At 42.5% G+C, this 16,758-nt stretch overlaps 1 protein-coding gene across 1 annotated transcript in view; it reads right to left on the bottom strand.

The window, feature by feature from the left end:
* The window catches only part of MANBA (mannosidase beta), a 150,840-nt gene that overhangs the window by 89,490 nt on the left and 44,592 nt on the right, over window positions 1–16,758 (bottom strand). Inside the window, exons 6-7 of the mRNA XM_075543981.1 lie at window positions 1,330–1,505; window positions 236–346 (exon numbers count right to left, since the gene is read on the bottom strand). Of these exons, the coding sequence (XP_075400096.1) occupies window positions 236–346; window positions 1,330–1,505 (287 nt within the window). The remainder of the gene's footprint in view (window positions 1–235; window positions 347–1,329; window positions 1,506–16,758) is intronic.

Here is a 16,758-nt window from a genome sequence, read left to right as displayed (position 1 = left end):
CCATCAAGGATGGACTCATTCTGCTTCCTTCCAATGGTGGATGGGAGTACATGTAAACGCATGAGTGCACACAACAGAAGCGCATAAGGTGTGGAGATGGAGAACTTCATAGTGATTTTCTCTGGGTGGTGGGTTATATGAGTTTTGCTGTTTTCTTCATTATTGGCAAAGAGGCGTATAGTGATTGTAACAAGAAATATAATTTTTAACAAAATATTTTAAGGTAGCAGCTTACCTTTGCTGATTTTGTAATACTCAAGTTCCCAGCCAATTTAAAGAGAACTGTCATGTTATACCCAATCTGATTTCCATGTCCATGAGGCCACCAAGTTTCTACAGAAATATCCTGTGAATAAATAAGCCATTCTAAGTAATCTTTGGCAAATTTTCAGCAAAATGATATCATAATCTAAAGCCCCCCATCAATTTCTCATGTTGATAAACCCAGAAATTCTGAGATCTAAAATAGGATTAATCTTCCTATCCACAATATGTCAACTCATACCAACCTATAGATACTAGTTAAAAATTAATATGCTAAGAGGTTGGTATGGATTGAAATGCCAAAAGGGAAGGTACAGAAATAGCCTGGCTGTTCAAAACTATTCCTATTGCTATGGCTGACGCGCTGTGCTTACTTTGATTATACATTCTTAAGAGGTAGACTGACTGAAGGTCGATTCTGACTTGACGTCAAGAAGTCATTTTAAGTTTTGCGGAGTAACTGCATGCTGGTATGCTCTACTGTTTTCCAACTCACAGCTTTGATTAATCAAATATAAAAGGCAAAAATCCAATCCAGCTCTAACTATAAAAATCACAAGTTTAGAATTAGAATTCTGCACACAGAATAAGCACCAATTTGGAAAATAATTAACAAGCACTAGAAGTGCTGTTTAAAAATACAGTTTAGAAAGTGTTTTGAGTGTAAGATACTGTAAGTGATACAGAATATTGTAAATACTATTAAAAAGTCAAATGTAACACATTGATTTCTTAAGGGGAAAGAATGCCAAATTAGTCACATAGTCTTAAAATTTGGGAAAGTCACTTCTCAGCTCTTCTACACACAAAAGACATGGGAGATTACAAATAGACAAGATGCCCCTGGTGGTGCAGGGGGGTTGGTGCTCAGCTGCGAACCACAAGGTGCCCAGTTCAAACCCACCAGCCGCTCCTTTAGAGAAAGATGAGGCCGTCTGCTCCCACAAATAGACAAGATAAATGAATAAGGATTTTCCTTTCCTATTCAGTCCCTACTTTCGGAGCATTTCTTCGGAGTGGACATTGCCTTCCATCCAGTGCACCTCGGGAATCACCATCATTTACCTTGTGAATTGCCACAAGTAGTTTGACAATCCTTTCCCCAGGTTCAAGTGTGATGCTGTATGTCTTCTCTGTTTGCAATTTAGGGATGGCGATAATCACCTGACCGCCAACAGGTTGTGAGCTGACAACATCAAAAGACGCCTCTATTTCAAGACTCCACTCGTGGACACTGTTATCTAAGGCGAATAAGAAGAAGAAATACATACATATATATACACAGAATAGTGTAAATACTACAGAAAAAATCAAATGTAACACATTGCCTTCTTAAAGGGAAAGAATGCCAAATTAGACACATAGTCCTAAAATTTGGGAAAGTCACTTCGTATACACACAATATACTAAGCACTGTCTTTGTAGACCTTAGGAATCATTGAGGATAAATAAGACCAAAGCAGCTACTAACCCACTATATGCTCCACAAAAAGTTCAAAGGAAATTCTCTTTTCATTTTAAGAGTTTAATCCTTCATCCTAACGAATAACCAGAAGTATATATTTATGCATACCTCCACTCTAGTAATTCCAAGTTTATCAATTACAGAAACTTATAAGTAGAACACAAGATAATGACAAATGGAAAACCATCAGAAATCTTCCAAGAATGATATGCACATATCCCTTTTCATAAAGTAAAGTAAAAATAATGAGCGTTTTAAAGTTATGCATTTGGTATAAATGTTTATGCATTAAAATTAATCACAATCCAAAAGATACATATATGTTTTAAATATAAGTTACGTGAGAAAGATTTACTGAGACGTTTCTGTGTACGGTATACTTTGCTAGGTGAGAAGATCTGAATGGTGGCCAGAGTACACGTGATGCCTGCCGCTGGCTCTCGGAGTGAGAGTCAAATTCAGCATGAGCAAGAACAATAGAGTGATGATTAGTAGAAGGGGGGTCTAAGAAAACAGATACAGGAAGAAAGATATCTAATTCACAGTGGTTAAGAGAAGGTTTCTCTGAAATAATCAGAGAAGTGGATTATAAAAGTGTGGCAGCAGGCCTGGAGGAAGGCTTATTAACAACCTGTGGAAAGCAAATGACACAAGCTTGCTTGCCGAAAGTGAGGAGGAACTGAAGGCCTTGCAAATAAAGGTCAAGAATTGCAGCCTTCAGTATGGATTACAACTTAATGTACGGAAAACCAAAATCCTCTCAAAACTGGACCAACAGATAATATCGGTATTTGGAGACAAGGTTGATGTCCAGGGTTTCGTCTTGCTTAGATTGACAATCAGTGCTCACAGAAGCAGCAGTCAAGAGATCAAAAGACTAATTGCATTAGGTGAATCTGCTGCACAAGACCCCTTTAGAGTGTTGCAGAGCATGGATGTTACTTTGAGGACTGAGGTGCGCTTGACTCAAGCCAGGGTATTGTCCATTGTTTCATACGGATATGGAAGGCGGGCCTTGAATAAGGAAGATATGGCAGAATCAATGCATTTGATGGTGGTGCTGGAGAATATTGACAGTACCGTGGTCTGTTAAAAGGACAAACCGATCTGTATTGGAAGAAGTAAGGCCAGACTTTGTCTTGCATATTTTGGACATATTGTCAGAAGAGACCAGTTCCTGGAGAAGGACATCATGGTTGGTACAGTGGAAGGGCAATGGAAAGAGGAAGGCCCTGAGCGAGATGGACGGACACAGTGGCCGCATCGATGCACTCAGGCACAGGAACAATTGTGAAGTTGGCGCAGGACCATGTGATGTAGTGCACAGGGCAGCTATGGGTCGAAGCCGACTCGATGGCACCTAAAAACAACAAGAAGACTAGAAAGACAAAGCAGTATCTAGCTGTTGTCATCAGGACACAGTACCTAAATGCAAAAGGAGAAAAGTGTTAGACATAGAGTGAAAGTAGGAAAGCCCAAGATGCCAGAAAGCTTCTCCATAACATGGAGCTTAAACTGCAATGAAGTTGGTGAGCGAGACCATCATGAATGATAACATATTATAGGGCACATGTGAAGTTTGACAATTTTATATAAACCAATAGGGAATCCTGGAGCCTTGTTTTGAGCTGATGTTTTCAGTGCACTTGGACTCCATCTTTCAGTACCATTTGTCCTTGATCATATGTTACTTCTCGAAATAGTTGAACGTTGGTCGACTACTTCTTTTTGAAAGACTGACTGCATGCCCTTTCCATCTTCTGTTGGTGCTTCCTCTATCTTTCAATGTTTTGACCATAGAATCTTTCAATATTTCAACTGGAGGCTTGAATTTTTTCTTGAGTTCTTTTCATGTAAGATAGGCTGAGCATGCCCTTTGTTAGTTTTCTAACTCTATGTCTTGCCATATTTCATTACAATATTTGACTTTGTCTTCTCAAGCTACCCTTTGAGATTTTCTGCTCAGCTCTTTGACTTCGTTTCTCCCATTTGGTTTAGCTACTCTAAAATAAAGAACAAGCTTCACAGTCTATTCTGACATCTACTTTTACCTTTTCTGTCCTGTCTATTCAATGACCTTTTTCTTTCCTCATGTATCATGTTTTTGATGCCATCTCAGAGCTTATCAGGTTTTCTGACATTAGTGTTTATGTGCCAAATCTGTTCTTGAGATTTCATCAAAATTCAGGCGGCATATTCATTCTCAAGGTCCTATTTTGGCTCTCATGAATTTGGTTTCGTTTCAACTTCAACCTGAGCTTACCTATGCACAATCGATGGTCTGTTCCACAGGGGATCTCTGGCCTGGTGGTAGCTGCTGAGATTGAGCTTTTTCATCATGTCTTCCCACATAGGTAGTCAATTTTATTTCTGAGCCTGGAGAATTCAACACGTATAGCCTCCTTTTGAGTTGTTGGGGTAAAAGGTATTTTGGATAAAGAAGTCAGTTGTCTTGCAAAATTCTATCATACACTCTCCAGGTTCTTTTATATCACCAGGACCATATTTTACAACAACTCTCCCTTCCTCTTTGTTTCCAACTTTTGCATTCCAATTACCAATAACTATCCATGCATCTTAGCTATTTGATCGAGTTCAGACTGAAGAAATTGGTAGAATTCTTCAGTTTCTTCATCACTGGTTTTAATGGTTGAGGTGTGCATTTGAGTAAAAGTTGTATTGCTTGAGCTTCCTGTTTTATTTTCTCATCACAGACAGCATTGTACTACAAGATCGATCTTGAAACGTCCTTTTTGATGAGGAATGCAACCCCACTCCTCCTGAGAGTGCCATTGATGGCATCGTAAACCACATGATTTTATGATTCAAAGTGGCCGATGCCCATCCATTTCAGCTGACCTTTACCTAGGATATTGATCTTTATGTGTTCCATTTCCGTTCTCAAGACTTCCAAATTTGTATATTCATTCTTCATACATTCCAAGTTCTGATTATCAATTGATCTTTGCAGCTATGTCTTCTCACTGTGAGTAGTGCCCCATAAGCAAATTAAGGTCATGAAGTCTTTGCGCCTGCAAGTTTTACAACATCTGTGTCACGATGGTTGATTCTACTTTGAGAAGGCAGCCCCTCCTCAGTCGTGTTTGAGCGCCTCCCGACCTGAAGGCTCATCTTCTGGCACTGCCTCTGACACCATTTTGCTCCTAATTCATTGGGGTCTCAGTAACTGACAACATTTCCAATGCTGTCCATGGTGTTTTCAGTGTCTAATTCCACTGAACAGCCTAGTCCTGCTTTGTAATCTCTTCTTAGTCTGGAAGCTTTGCAGAAACTCGTTCGCTTTGTTGACCCTGCAGGTACTTGAAATAGCAGCGACAGATCTTTCAGCATCATAGCACTGAACAACAAGCTGACAGACAAGTGGTGCTTGCTGAAAGTGAGGAGGGCTGGAAGCACTTGCTATGAATATGTGGGATTGCAGCCTTCAGTATGGATTACAACTCAATGTAAAGAAAACCAAAATCCTCACAATGAGATTAGTACACAATCTTATGATAAATGAAGAAAACATGGGAAGTGATCAAAGATTTCATTTACTTGGATCCACAATAAATGCTCATGGAAACAGCAGTCAAGAGATCAAACCACACGTTGAACTGGGTAAATCTGCTGCACTAGACCTCTTTAAAGTAGTGAAAAGCAAGGATGTTACTTTGAGAACTAAAATGTGCCTGACCCATTCTATGGTATTTTCAACACCCATTTCTGAGAAAAACACTCAATACAATAGGAATAGAAAGGAAATTATAAAAGCCATATATTTTTCAAAGTGGCCAAAACATATTTTCAAAACATAATAAAAGCCATATATTTTTCAAAGTGACCAAAATCACACTCAATGGGACAAAACAAAGCATTTCCCCTTAAAACAGTAACTAGACAAGGATACCCCACCAACAAGAAGAACCCAACCATCCCTAGCCAGCCTCCCGCCAAGCATCAACATCACTCTATTCAACACCAAGCAGGAAGTCTTAGCCAGAGGCACGGATTCATCTCTTTGTGCATACGGACCCTTCCTTGACGCATTGAGATTTAAAGTAGAAGCCATTAAACAGGAACCACCACCCGCTTCCATGTCTTGCCAACATCCTGCATGTCTAAGTGGACCGCCACTCACCACAGCTTTTCCCTCCTTTGTAAAGTAGCAAAGAACAAACCACCCTTCCTCGGTGACCACTTGAACTGTGGTGTCGAAAGTACCATGGATTGCCACAAGAACAAACAAATCTGCCTTGTTAGAAGTATGGCCAAAATGGCCCGTAGAGGCAATGATGGCTAGATTTCATCTCATGACTTCATCTTGACATCACTGAACAACATTTTAAATTAGGGATCTCTCTAACTTCTTTTATGTACAGCAAACAGCTCAAACATAGCAACAACCATGAGGAGATCATAAGGCTGGGCAATGTTTTGTTCCGTTCTAAATAGGATGGCTACAAATTATAACTGACTCCATGGTACCTAACAACATTTTCTCTCTAGAGAGGTTATCAATTGGGAAATACTATAGGGACCCTGATCCTATAAATAGGGAAGGGATTGATAATCTTGGGTTTATTGGAAAAGAAAGCAAATATGACTGGTGTGTGCAGTGGGCTAAGCACTGGGCTGCTAACAAACAGGCCAACAGTTTGAGCTTACCAGGCACGCCACAGACACGAAATGAGGCAGTCAATCTGCATCCATAAAGGTTGACAGCCGGAACCCCTAAGGAGCAGCTGTCGTTCAGGGTCACAGTGAGTGGGAAGTGACTCGATGGTGATGGGTTTGGTTGGTTTCTTTGGTTGTGCAGTGTAACGGCCTTCGTAAGTGGTATTGCTTACTTATGTGGAACCACATCAGGGCAAAAGCACACAGTCAAATGTGATTCCCAGCTGATTATTTTCTAAGCTATCCCTAAATCTTTGATGCTACATGACCTCTAGCTCCTCGTGGCCCTTCCCTACTATCTCTTATTTCAAAATAATAATAAAAGCTAGCAATTACTGAGCACATACTACAAGACAGGCATTGTTTTACACCACTGACATATGTTATTCCAGTATCATGACAATCCAATAAGATACATAAAGAGTTACAGTCTCAGACAGAATCTTGATTTTATAATTGAGAAGACTGTGGCACAGAGAACTTGAGTAACTTGCCCAAGGTCACCCAGGTGGTGACAGTGCTGAGATTCAGACAGAGACTACGCTCTTAACCTCTCACCCAAGTCATACCTCCCAAACCATGTCTCAGTGATACTCAGTATTTTTATAAGGAAACAGAGCACTAGTGTTAGGAGGTGAGGGTGTCATTAAGAGGGGACATTTGTTTAGCTGGTATGTGGCTATGACAGGCACCAAATAGTTCTTCGGCTGAGTTGTTATCCATAAAGCACAGATTCATAAATTAGAGGTAAGCAGATCAGTCACCTCGTCCACTCTCTGACTAATGTTGAATACTCTCTAGACCACACGTTGGCAAACTATGGAGCTGGGCCAAATATGCTCACCTCTTGCATGAAGCCCATTCAGTCATTCACATCGTGGTTGGGGTTGCTTTTGTACCATAATGGCAGGGTAATTCCATAGGGCCCCCAAAGCCTAAAATATTTACTAATGAACCTTTAGTTTTCAAACTTTGCTGGCCCTTGGTCTAGTGTATTACCAACCAAAGGCCACCCCAGCTTCTGTGTTGCTATTTCTAATCATACACACACCAAATCCAGAAGCCCTGGTCTCATAGTGCTTGCATGGTGGACTGCTAACCTCAAGGTCAGCGGTGTGAAGTTGCCTGCAACTCCAATGGAGAAAGATAAGGCTTTCTCCTCTCATACAGAGTTCCGTCTCAGAAACCCACAGGAGCAGTTCTACCCTGCTCTGTAGGGTGGCCATGAGGCAGAATCGACTTGATAGCAATGAATTTAGGGGAGAGGGGATTCCACCTCCTGAGCACCTCCTACCACACATAACTCCCAAGGTCAGGCAGGCTCCTCTCCTGCTTCCTGTCACTTTCCCTTCAGCAGGAGGATCAACTGGCTATAATCGTCTCTGGCCAAAGTCACTGCAAATCTCTCTCTCTCTCTCTCTCTCTCTCTCTCTCTCTCTCTCTCTCTCTCTCTCTCTCTCTCTCTCTCTCTCACACACACACACACACACACACACACACACACACACGTTTCTCACTTGGGATGTTCTCGTGTTCAGCAGGACTCCTCAGGCCCTCATCCTGTTTAACACCTTGGTTGTCACTAAGGGAAAAAATTAAGGCTGGAGAGTTAGGAACTCAATAGGAAGATTGATGAGTCTGCAGGCTCATCACCAGACACACCTCACGGTCATGTGTGTGCCCTCTCCTCTTCTTCCAGAGTAAAGCCCCTTCTCCGCATCTCCTTCCCAGAAGGACACAGAGGATCACTGCAGCTTACATTTCCCAGGTACTTTTTTAGAGGCTTAAGTAGAATCAGCCATCTTTTTGGTATGGTTTGGCTACTTCTTTTCAGTTGTGGCTTTAAATTTCCGAATCCTGTTTCTCATTAAGGAGAACTTAATCTTAGAAATGAAGACCCAGTTGTAGAATGCAGCTTCTTATCATATCTCCCCCCCGCATGAGTGAGTTACCCTTTTTCAGCAAGACCAATAATCCCTGTTTCTCCTGAAACTGCGCATAAGATCATTTGCCCAAGGAGGTTAGGAGAGAAGAGAGTGCATGCAGGAAGCGCAGGGAGGAGACGGGATGAGGGGTGTGAATGAGATGAAGTAAATTACATATGAATTTGTTGGATGTAAAATTGATGATCTGCTCTGTAAACCTTCACCCAAATCACAATTTAAAAAAAAATTTTTTAACTGGTTGTAGAATCTGGTTTTGTGCTTGGTTTAAAAGGAAAAGTGGGGCTTCTTAATCAATGGTGAGCTCCCATACCAGCTACATGGACAACTGCCCCGCTCCCCAGAAGAATGTACTTGAGAGGACAGCACTGAAGCTATAGCGAGGGGAGAGGGGCATGTCTGATCAAAGCACATGGGAGCAAATGAATGGGGAGGAAGAGAGAGAGGAGCACATCCTGGCCCATCAGGCCTGGAGGAAGATATCCCCGCTCTGAACATCCAATGAACAGAGTGGACAATATGGCTGATCCCACTACTAGACACACTGTCCCTGGCTGGCCCAGGGCCCTAAGGGGGACAACACTTGAGACTCAATGTCTAGACTGGCCCGGACTGACCTTACAACACGGAGGCAAACTACTAAAGGCGTGCGGCAAAGCAACCATGAGAGCAGAGCAGGGAGCCCCCGAGGGAGTACAAAGGACAGACTCTGGGGTCAGAGCATGGCACCCCACTGGATCTAACTGAAGGACATGCCTAGAGATCAAAAATCAGACCTTCATCTATTTACAGGTTTTTATTTCTTTTTAAAATATTTTTGTCTTTTAATTAATTTATTCTTTTATTGGTCATTGGTTTTCTTTTTTAATGTCATCGCTGTGTTCTCATTCATCGCCTATCTTGCTATGGCTTGATTTTTGGTGCATATTATTATCTCTACAGATCTATCTAGATAAATAGGCTGGGCGAATAGTCTGGAGGAGAAAACAACGGCACCAATGGTTCCAGGGGCACATGGGAGAGGGAGAGGTGGGGGTAAGGAGGTGGTGCTGACCAACCCAGGGACGAGGGAGCAACAAGTGATCCAAAATCAGTGGCAAGGAGGGTGTGAGAGGCCAGAAAGGGATTCAGCAAGGGCAAGGTAACCGAGAGAAATTACTGAAACCCAAATGAACGCTGAGCATGACAATGGGACAAGAGGAAAGTCAAAGGAAATAGAGGAAAGAACTAGGGGTATTTATAGAGGTCTAAATACTGCCATGTACATATATAAATATATTTATATATGAGGGTGGGGAAATAGATCTACGTGCATACATTTGTAAGTTTAGTATTAAGGCAGCAGATGGGCATTGGGCCTCCACTCAAGTACACACAAGCCAGAACACGTTGTTCTATTAAATTGGCATTCCATGATGCACACCTTCCAGACACGATTGCTGAAGAAAAATGTGTGCATAAGCAAATGTGGTGAAGAAAGCTCATGGTGCCCAGCTATCAAATGATATAGCGCCTGGGGTCTTAAAGACTTGAAAATAAACAAGCGGCCATCTAGCTGAGATGCATCAAAGCCCACATGAAAGAGGCACACAAGTCTGTCTGATCACGAGGTGTAGAAGGGACCAGTTATCAGACATCAAAGAATAAAAAATCTTATCAGTGGGTGCCCATCTTCCCGATATGATCAATGAAGACAAACGTGTGCATAAGCAAATGTGGTGAAGAAAGCTGATGGTGCCCGGCTATCAAAAGATATAGTGTCTGGTGTCTTAAAGGCTTGAAGATAAACAAGTGGCCAACTAGCTGAGAAGCAACAAAGCCCACATGGAAGAAGCACACCAGCCTGGGTGACCAGGAGATGTCGAAGGGATCAAAGAACAACAAAAAAATTATATCATCGTAAATGAGGTTGATTGCAGAGTGAAGACTCAAAGCCCATCAGTAGGCAATTGGACACCCCCTTAATGAAGAGTTGTGGGGAGGAGATAAGCCAGTCAGGGTGCAGGTTAGCAACGATGAAACATATAACTTTCTTGTAGTCCTTAAATGCTTCCTCCCCCCACACTATCATGATCCCAATTCTACCTTACAAATCTGGCTAGACCAGAAGATGAACATTAGTACAGATAGCAACTGGAAACAGGACAGATGACCCCTTCAGGGCCAGTGGTGAGAGTGGCAATGCCTGGAGGTTGGAGGGAATGTGGGGTGGAAAGGGGGAAGCAATTATAAGAATCTACGTATAGCCTCCTTCCTGGGGGATGGACAGCAGAGAAGAGGACAGGGGAAGATGTCAGACAGTATAACATGACAAAATAATAATAATTTATGAATGATGAAGGGTTCATGAGGGAGGGGTCAGTCGGGAGGGAGGTGGAAAATTGAGGAGCCGATATTCAGGGCTCAAGTAGAAGGCAAAAGTTTTGAGAATGATGATGGCAACAAATGTACATATGTGCTTGACACGTGGATGTATGTATGGATTGTGATAAGAATTGTACGAGCCCCCAATAAAATGACTTTTTAAAAATGGGGCAAAAAGAAATACATTAAAGCTTACAAATTTTGCTTATCTATCATCCCCCCCCTAAAAAATGCGGTGATACACATGTACAATCTAATAAGAACTCTTGTATTATGACTGAATAAGTAGGTTAATTCATATTTCTTAAATCATGTCCAAAATGGACAATGTTCTAGGACGTGGAAGATGCTCCAGTCAGCATTGTCGGTTCTCCTGAGTGAACATCCATCCCAATTATACTGTTTTATATCTTCTCAACACTGAACTAGACAACTCAGGGCCCCAACAGGACAGAAGTTCTTTATCAAAACAGGGTGGAGAGGCAAGGTAGACCTGCCCTTCCCTATTTGGGGAACCCTTCCCTTGCCTGTGGCCTTCTAGCTGAACTCCTGCCCACATGCAGGAAAGACAATGCTCTGTAGGTTTTTCCATATAAACTAAACCAGACCGGCAACCCAGACCGGCAGAGCTTAACAGGTGAGTCTGGGCACTGACTCATCTTCCGGTTTTTCCAGAGCTGACTTGGAAAGGTTTCTTTAAAAAATATTACTAATAATACAGGTGCGAACCTGCACTGGAATACCTGGATTAACATACATTGTTCCTTCATTCAAGGAATTTTCAAGAGAACTCAGCTCTATAGATAAAAGCAATGTATTCATCATTAAAAACCAATTGCCGTAACCAATTTGTGAGTAGAAATTGGGGTATCTCCACTCAAGTAGTTCCTCAATGCACGAACACTTTGCTCTATTCAATAGGTATTCCATGATGCACACCTTCCCGACAGGATCACTGAAGAGAAATGTGTGCATAAGCAAATGTGGTGAAGAAAGCTGATAGTGCCCGGCTATCAAAAGATATAGTGCCTGGGTCTTAAAGGCTTGAAGTTAAACAAGGGGTCATCTAGCTCAGAAGCAACAAAGCCCACATGGAAGAAGCACACCAGTCTGTGTGATCACAAGGTGCCAAAGGGATCAGATATCAGGCATCAAAGAACAAAAATATCATATCATTGTACATGAGGGTGAGTGTAGAGTAGCCACCCAAAGCCCATCAGTAGGAAACTGGACATCCACTTTTGGAAGGGTTGCAGGGAGGAGACGAGCCAGTCAGGGTGCAGGTTAGCAACAATGAAACATACAACTCTCCTCTAGTTCTTAAAGGCTTCCTCAATCCACTATCATGATCCCAATTCTACCTTACAAATCTGGCTAGACCAGAGGATGTACACTGGTACAGATTCGAGCTGGAAACACAGGGAATCCAGGACAGTTGATCCCTTCAGGACCAGTGGTAAGAGTGGCAATACCGAGATGGGTGAGGGAAGGTGGGGTGGAAAGGGGGAACCAATTACAAGTATCTACATATGGCCTCCTCCCTGGGGGATGGACAATAGAGGGGTGGGTGATGGGAGACATCAGACAGTGTAAGATACAACAAAATAATAATAATTTATAAATTATCAAGGGTTCATGAGGGAGGGGAGAGCAGGAAGGGAGAGGGGAAATGAGGAGCTGATACCAAGGGCTCAAGTAGAAAGCAAATGTTTTGAGAATGATGATGGCAACATGTACAAATGTGCTTGACACAATGGATGGATGTGTGGATTGTGATAAGAATTGTACGATCCCCCAATAAAATGATTTAAAAAGAAAAATAATTAAAAGGCACGCAAAGAAACTTGTTATAAATAAAGTCAAACAGAAACAGAAGAAAAAAAAAGGAAACTGGGGTCTTAATAACTTATGAACAGGCATCTTACGTGCAACTGTTGGTCTCGCCCCATCCAGAGCCAAGATGTATGGAAAGAATAGGACAAGAAAACAATTCGTCTAAAAGACTATGTAAATCTCAGCCTCCGTGACTCTGAGACTTGAAGGACTAGATAGTGCCCGGCTACCACTACCTACTGCTTGAAAAGGGATCACAAGAAAAAGTCCTGGCTAGAGTGGGAGAAACATGGAATACCACGCAACATCACAAAAGGAACAAAAGCACTGTTGGGATGCCTGAGACTATGGTTCTTAGTCAACCTTGGCGCCTCGAACTGAACGTACCCCAAAATCATGAGTGTTGGCCATTGCAAGGGATAATCCAACCCATCCACGAAATAGAGTGTGGTGGGAGGGACGGTTGATGAGAGAATAGGATAAAGAAGGATGGAGGGTGGAGGCACGCCTGACTGGGGCCGTGGACTGGTGTGGAGAAAAGTCTCTTTCTCCTTTGTGTCACTAGGTTAGGTCAGCCATGGTCCCCACATCATTTCCTCAGGTAATGGCCTCTATTCCGTGATACCTCTGGCTTGACTTGAGTCATAAACCTCTTGGTTAGCAGCCAGGCCCTTAACCATTTGCACCTCCCCCCACCAACGCCCTCCCCAAGGGGCATCATTAGCCTTTAAACTCCTCTATAGAAACTTCTGCCTCCTTTTGTAAGTCTATGTTCTTTGTCAAGATGTAGTTGGCAAGAAAGTAGAGAATAGCTTTATTGAATGTTGTCTATAATAAAAGAATATTTTCAGTAACATGAGAAGACGTGGGAAGCAGAAAGCTAAGAAGATGGTTGTTATGGCCATTCGTGTTTGTCTAATAAGCACTAGGAAAGGTAGTCTCAAACTCCACCATAAGTCTTCCTTTAATTGACTACAATAAAGGCTCGAGTATCAATGTCTTCAGTTATCATTGGGTTCTTCCATCCCCATTAAGCTGTAATGATCTTCACTTACAAAATGAAGCGAAAGAGCCATGGCAGGTTTGAAGCAGAAGGAACTCGGTGCTTTCCTAGCCGATTGACACCAGGGGTTTCTGAGGCCTTGACAGTAGTGTTGAATGGCTGAACACCAGTGCCAAGGCTCTGACTGACTGATGAGGCACTCCACCTTCCACACACGTCTCAGGGAGCCACCACCCCAAAAGAGCTGTGGTAGCAAGCACACATTAATTGAAATTTGTGTCAGGAGAACCAACAGCCCAAGTACTATCTGCTTTTCAAAATTCCAAGCCCAAATATCAAATACAATCAGTGTAGAACAAAGAATGGTAAGCGGGTGTAACAATGGAATGTTAGCCCCTTACTAAGAAGCTCTTGTAACAGAGGAGTCCCTGGATGGCGCAGAGGGTTAATGTGCTAGGCTGCTAACCCAAAGAGTGCGAGTTTGCGTCTACCCACCTCCGAAGAAAGGTCTGGTGATCTGCTTCCCCCAAACCAGCTCCTGAAAATCTTGGGCTGCTCGGAGTCAGAACCAATTTAAGCACAGCGGCTTTGAGCTGGGGTCAGAGTTTCAAGATGTGATGGAAGGGAAAGTAACATTCAGCTGCTGCCATACAAAAGTGTGCTAAGGTCATCCCAATCCAGCAGACACTCCCACCAGAACGGAAAAGAAATCTTACTGGAAATTCACACCGCAATATGGGGAGTGGAGTATGCAGGTCTCAGATAAGTCAGTTGCATCTCTGTTGGTAGAAAAATGGGGGAGCAACCTCCCGTTGGGAAAACTGCTTAGCAATACTTATGTGGACCCCAAGGGGAGAATGTGCCTGGTGCTACAGTAGATTCCTAAGTGGAAATGTTTGACCTAGTTTCTATGAAGCCCTTGGTGAGGCTGCCTGTGTGTTATAGACCACTGAGATTTAGACTCTGATCTCTCAAGATGCATAACATCCTTCACAGGTTTCACCAGAAGGATTTGACATGGAAACCCCACTAAGTGAACTGGGCTTTTCCACAAACTCAGCTGTAGCATTGGATTTAAGGCTGAAATTCCCTCGGGGGAGAAGAAGCAGGTGAGCAGTAGTCCAAGGGAATAGAACTGAGTCATGGGACTTTGGTTAGAGTCTTGTGCCTAGAGAGTGCCCAATGAATGGTGGCCCAGAATTACCATATACTTACTGTGTTGTTGCTCTCCTTGCTTCAATATTACATGTATTAATCTAGTAAGTATGGCTCTGCTTTTCTGAATGACTATTATTAGAAGATTTGCCCTATCACCAAGCCTTGTTGCTTATGTAAATCGTGCCCAATCACTTAAAAGTTTAATCTGTTCAAATCAAGTCAACAATTCATGCATTGCAGTTCATAGCTGGTCTCTACTCATATAATTTCCCTTTCTCAGCAGTGTTTTAAACTATGTGCTGCTGACTAAACTATTGACGCTATCAATGCATAGCAGCTACACATTGGGCTGCTAACCACAAGGTCAGTAGTTCCAAACCACCAGCTGCTCCACAGGAGAAGAATGAGACTTTCTAATCCTGTAAAGATTCAGAGAATCACAGGGGCAGTTCTACCCTACCCTCTAGGGTTACTAAGAGTCAGACCTGACTTGATGGCAGTGGAAGTGATGTTCCAGAGGGATGATTCAGAACGTTCTCTAACACAAAATGACAATGAAGCCTCTAAGGTGATTCACAGACATATATAAACTATCGATGCATTAATGGATTTTGGATTTGCATTTAATTCTAGCCCCAATCTAAGAATAATTAGGTCTCATGACATGGCCCTACTTGATGCTTGCCCTCATGAAGAGATCACTGAAAATCTAGGTGCAATAGCAAAGTGAGGTGAAGAAACTAGATGATGCCCAACTATCAGAAAGAATAGTGTCTGGGGTCCTACTGGCTTTTTTCAAACCAGCAGCCATCTATGTGAGGTATACATTAAGTCTACATGGAAGAAGCACGCCAGTCTGTGTGATCCAAAGACTGTAAATAATATCATCTAAATCTGAAAGATGGAATGGTATCATAGATTAAATGGTGAACATCTGGTTTTCAGAAGGCTGTGGTTGACAGTAAACGTCAAAAATCCATTTGCAGGGTCTATACATGGATTAAGAGAGCATTGCAAAGTAGATCATGGGAGACATAGTTAAACCAAAATGTAATATCTAATCATTTGATCCCCCTTTTGACACATTTTCAAGCTATTTCAGATTTTTTTTTAAAGCGAAGGGGGAAACACACATGCAATAAACCCCTGGTGAATCCCCTCTGACCACGGACCAGGGATGTGAATGGCCTTGCTGTCATGCAGAACGCATTGGAATGCCGGTTGTTGCAGATGCAGTTAGATTAAAATTCAGTACCCTGTCATTTATGATCCATTTAAATTTGTTCTAGCTTTTTAACTGAGATCTTTATCTGGTTTGCTTTGTTATTGTTGCTAGTTTTTTTTTTTTTTTTTTTTTTTACGTTTCTCTGTATATGAAATGAGATGGATTAACAAAACAACCACAGCAGCGGGCTCAAACATATTGGAGACCATGAAGATGGTACAGGGCTGGGCAATATTGCCTTCTCTTACACATGAGCTTGTCATAAGAGGTAGCTGCACTGCAACTAAGCACCACCTAAAATGGGTACGTGATGCTTCTATCAACCAACGGAAATATACTTATCTGTAAACTCTGACAAGCACTATAAATTATCCAAGAAAAAGACAAGATGTTGCCCCAACCACTGAAAATCTACTTGCAAGCCAAAGTCACCACCATAGTCGATGCCATCCCATAGCGATGGGAAAGGAGTTTCCGAGGCTGTGACTCTCTATGGGCGTAGAAAGGCCCAGCTTTCTTCCGTGGAGGCTTCTAACAGCTGACCTTGCAGTTACCAACTCAGAGCCACTGTGCCACCAGGGCTCCTGAGAGTCTACAAAATACTCCCAAAGGCCACAGTGAAGAGAACCAGATGACTTGGGAGGAGCACCTGATCTGACTGTGGGGGGTCTGCAAACACTGGGAGATTAGGTAGGTAAGCTGGAAGAGATGCTTCCTCTCCTTGTCTGGGGCTTGGTGAACTTCACCCTGCCAGACTCCCCAAGGCTCCCCCTTTGCCTGCCCCCCTCCATAAAGATGCATTTTATGGGTAAAGCAGCACAAAGAA

Source organism: Tenrec ecaudatus, chromosome 3, assembly GCF_050624435.1.
Source record: "Tenrec ecaudatus isolate mTenEca1 chromosome 3, mTenEca1.hap1, whole genome shotgun sequence".
In the NCBI taxonomy this organism is placed as follows: domain Eukaryota; kingdom Metazoa; phylum Chordata; class Mammalia; order Afrosoricida; family Tenrecidae; genus Tenrec; species Tenrec ecaudatus.
The sequence above is the reverse complement of the archived record's forward strand: the minus strand, read 5'-3'. Positions and strand labels throughout refer to the sequence as shown.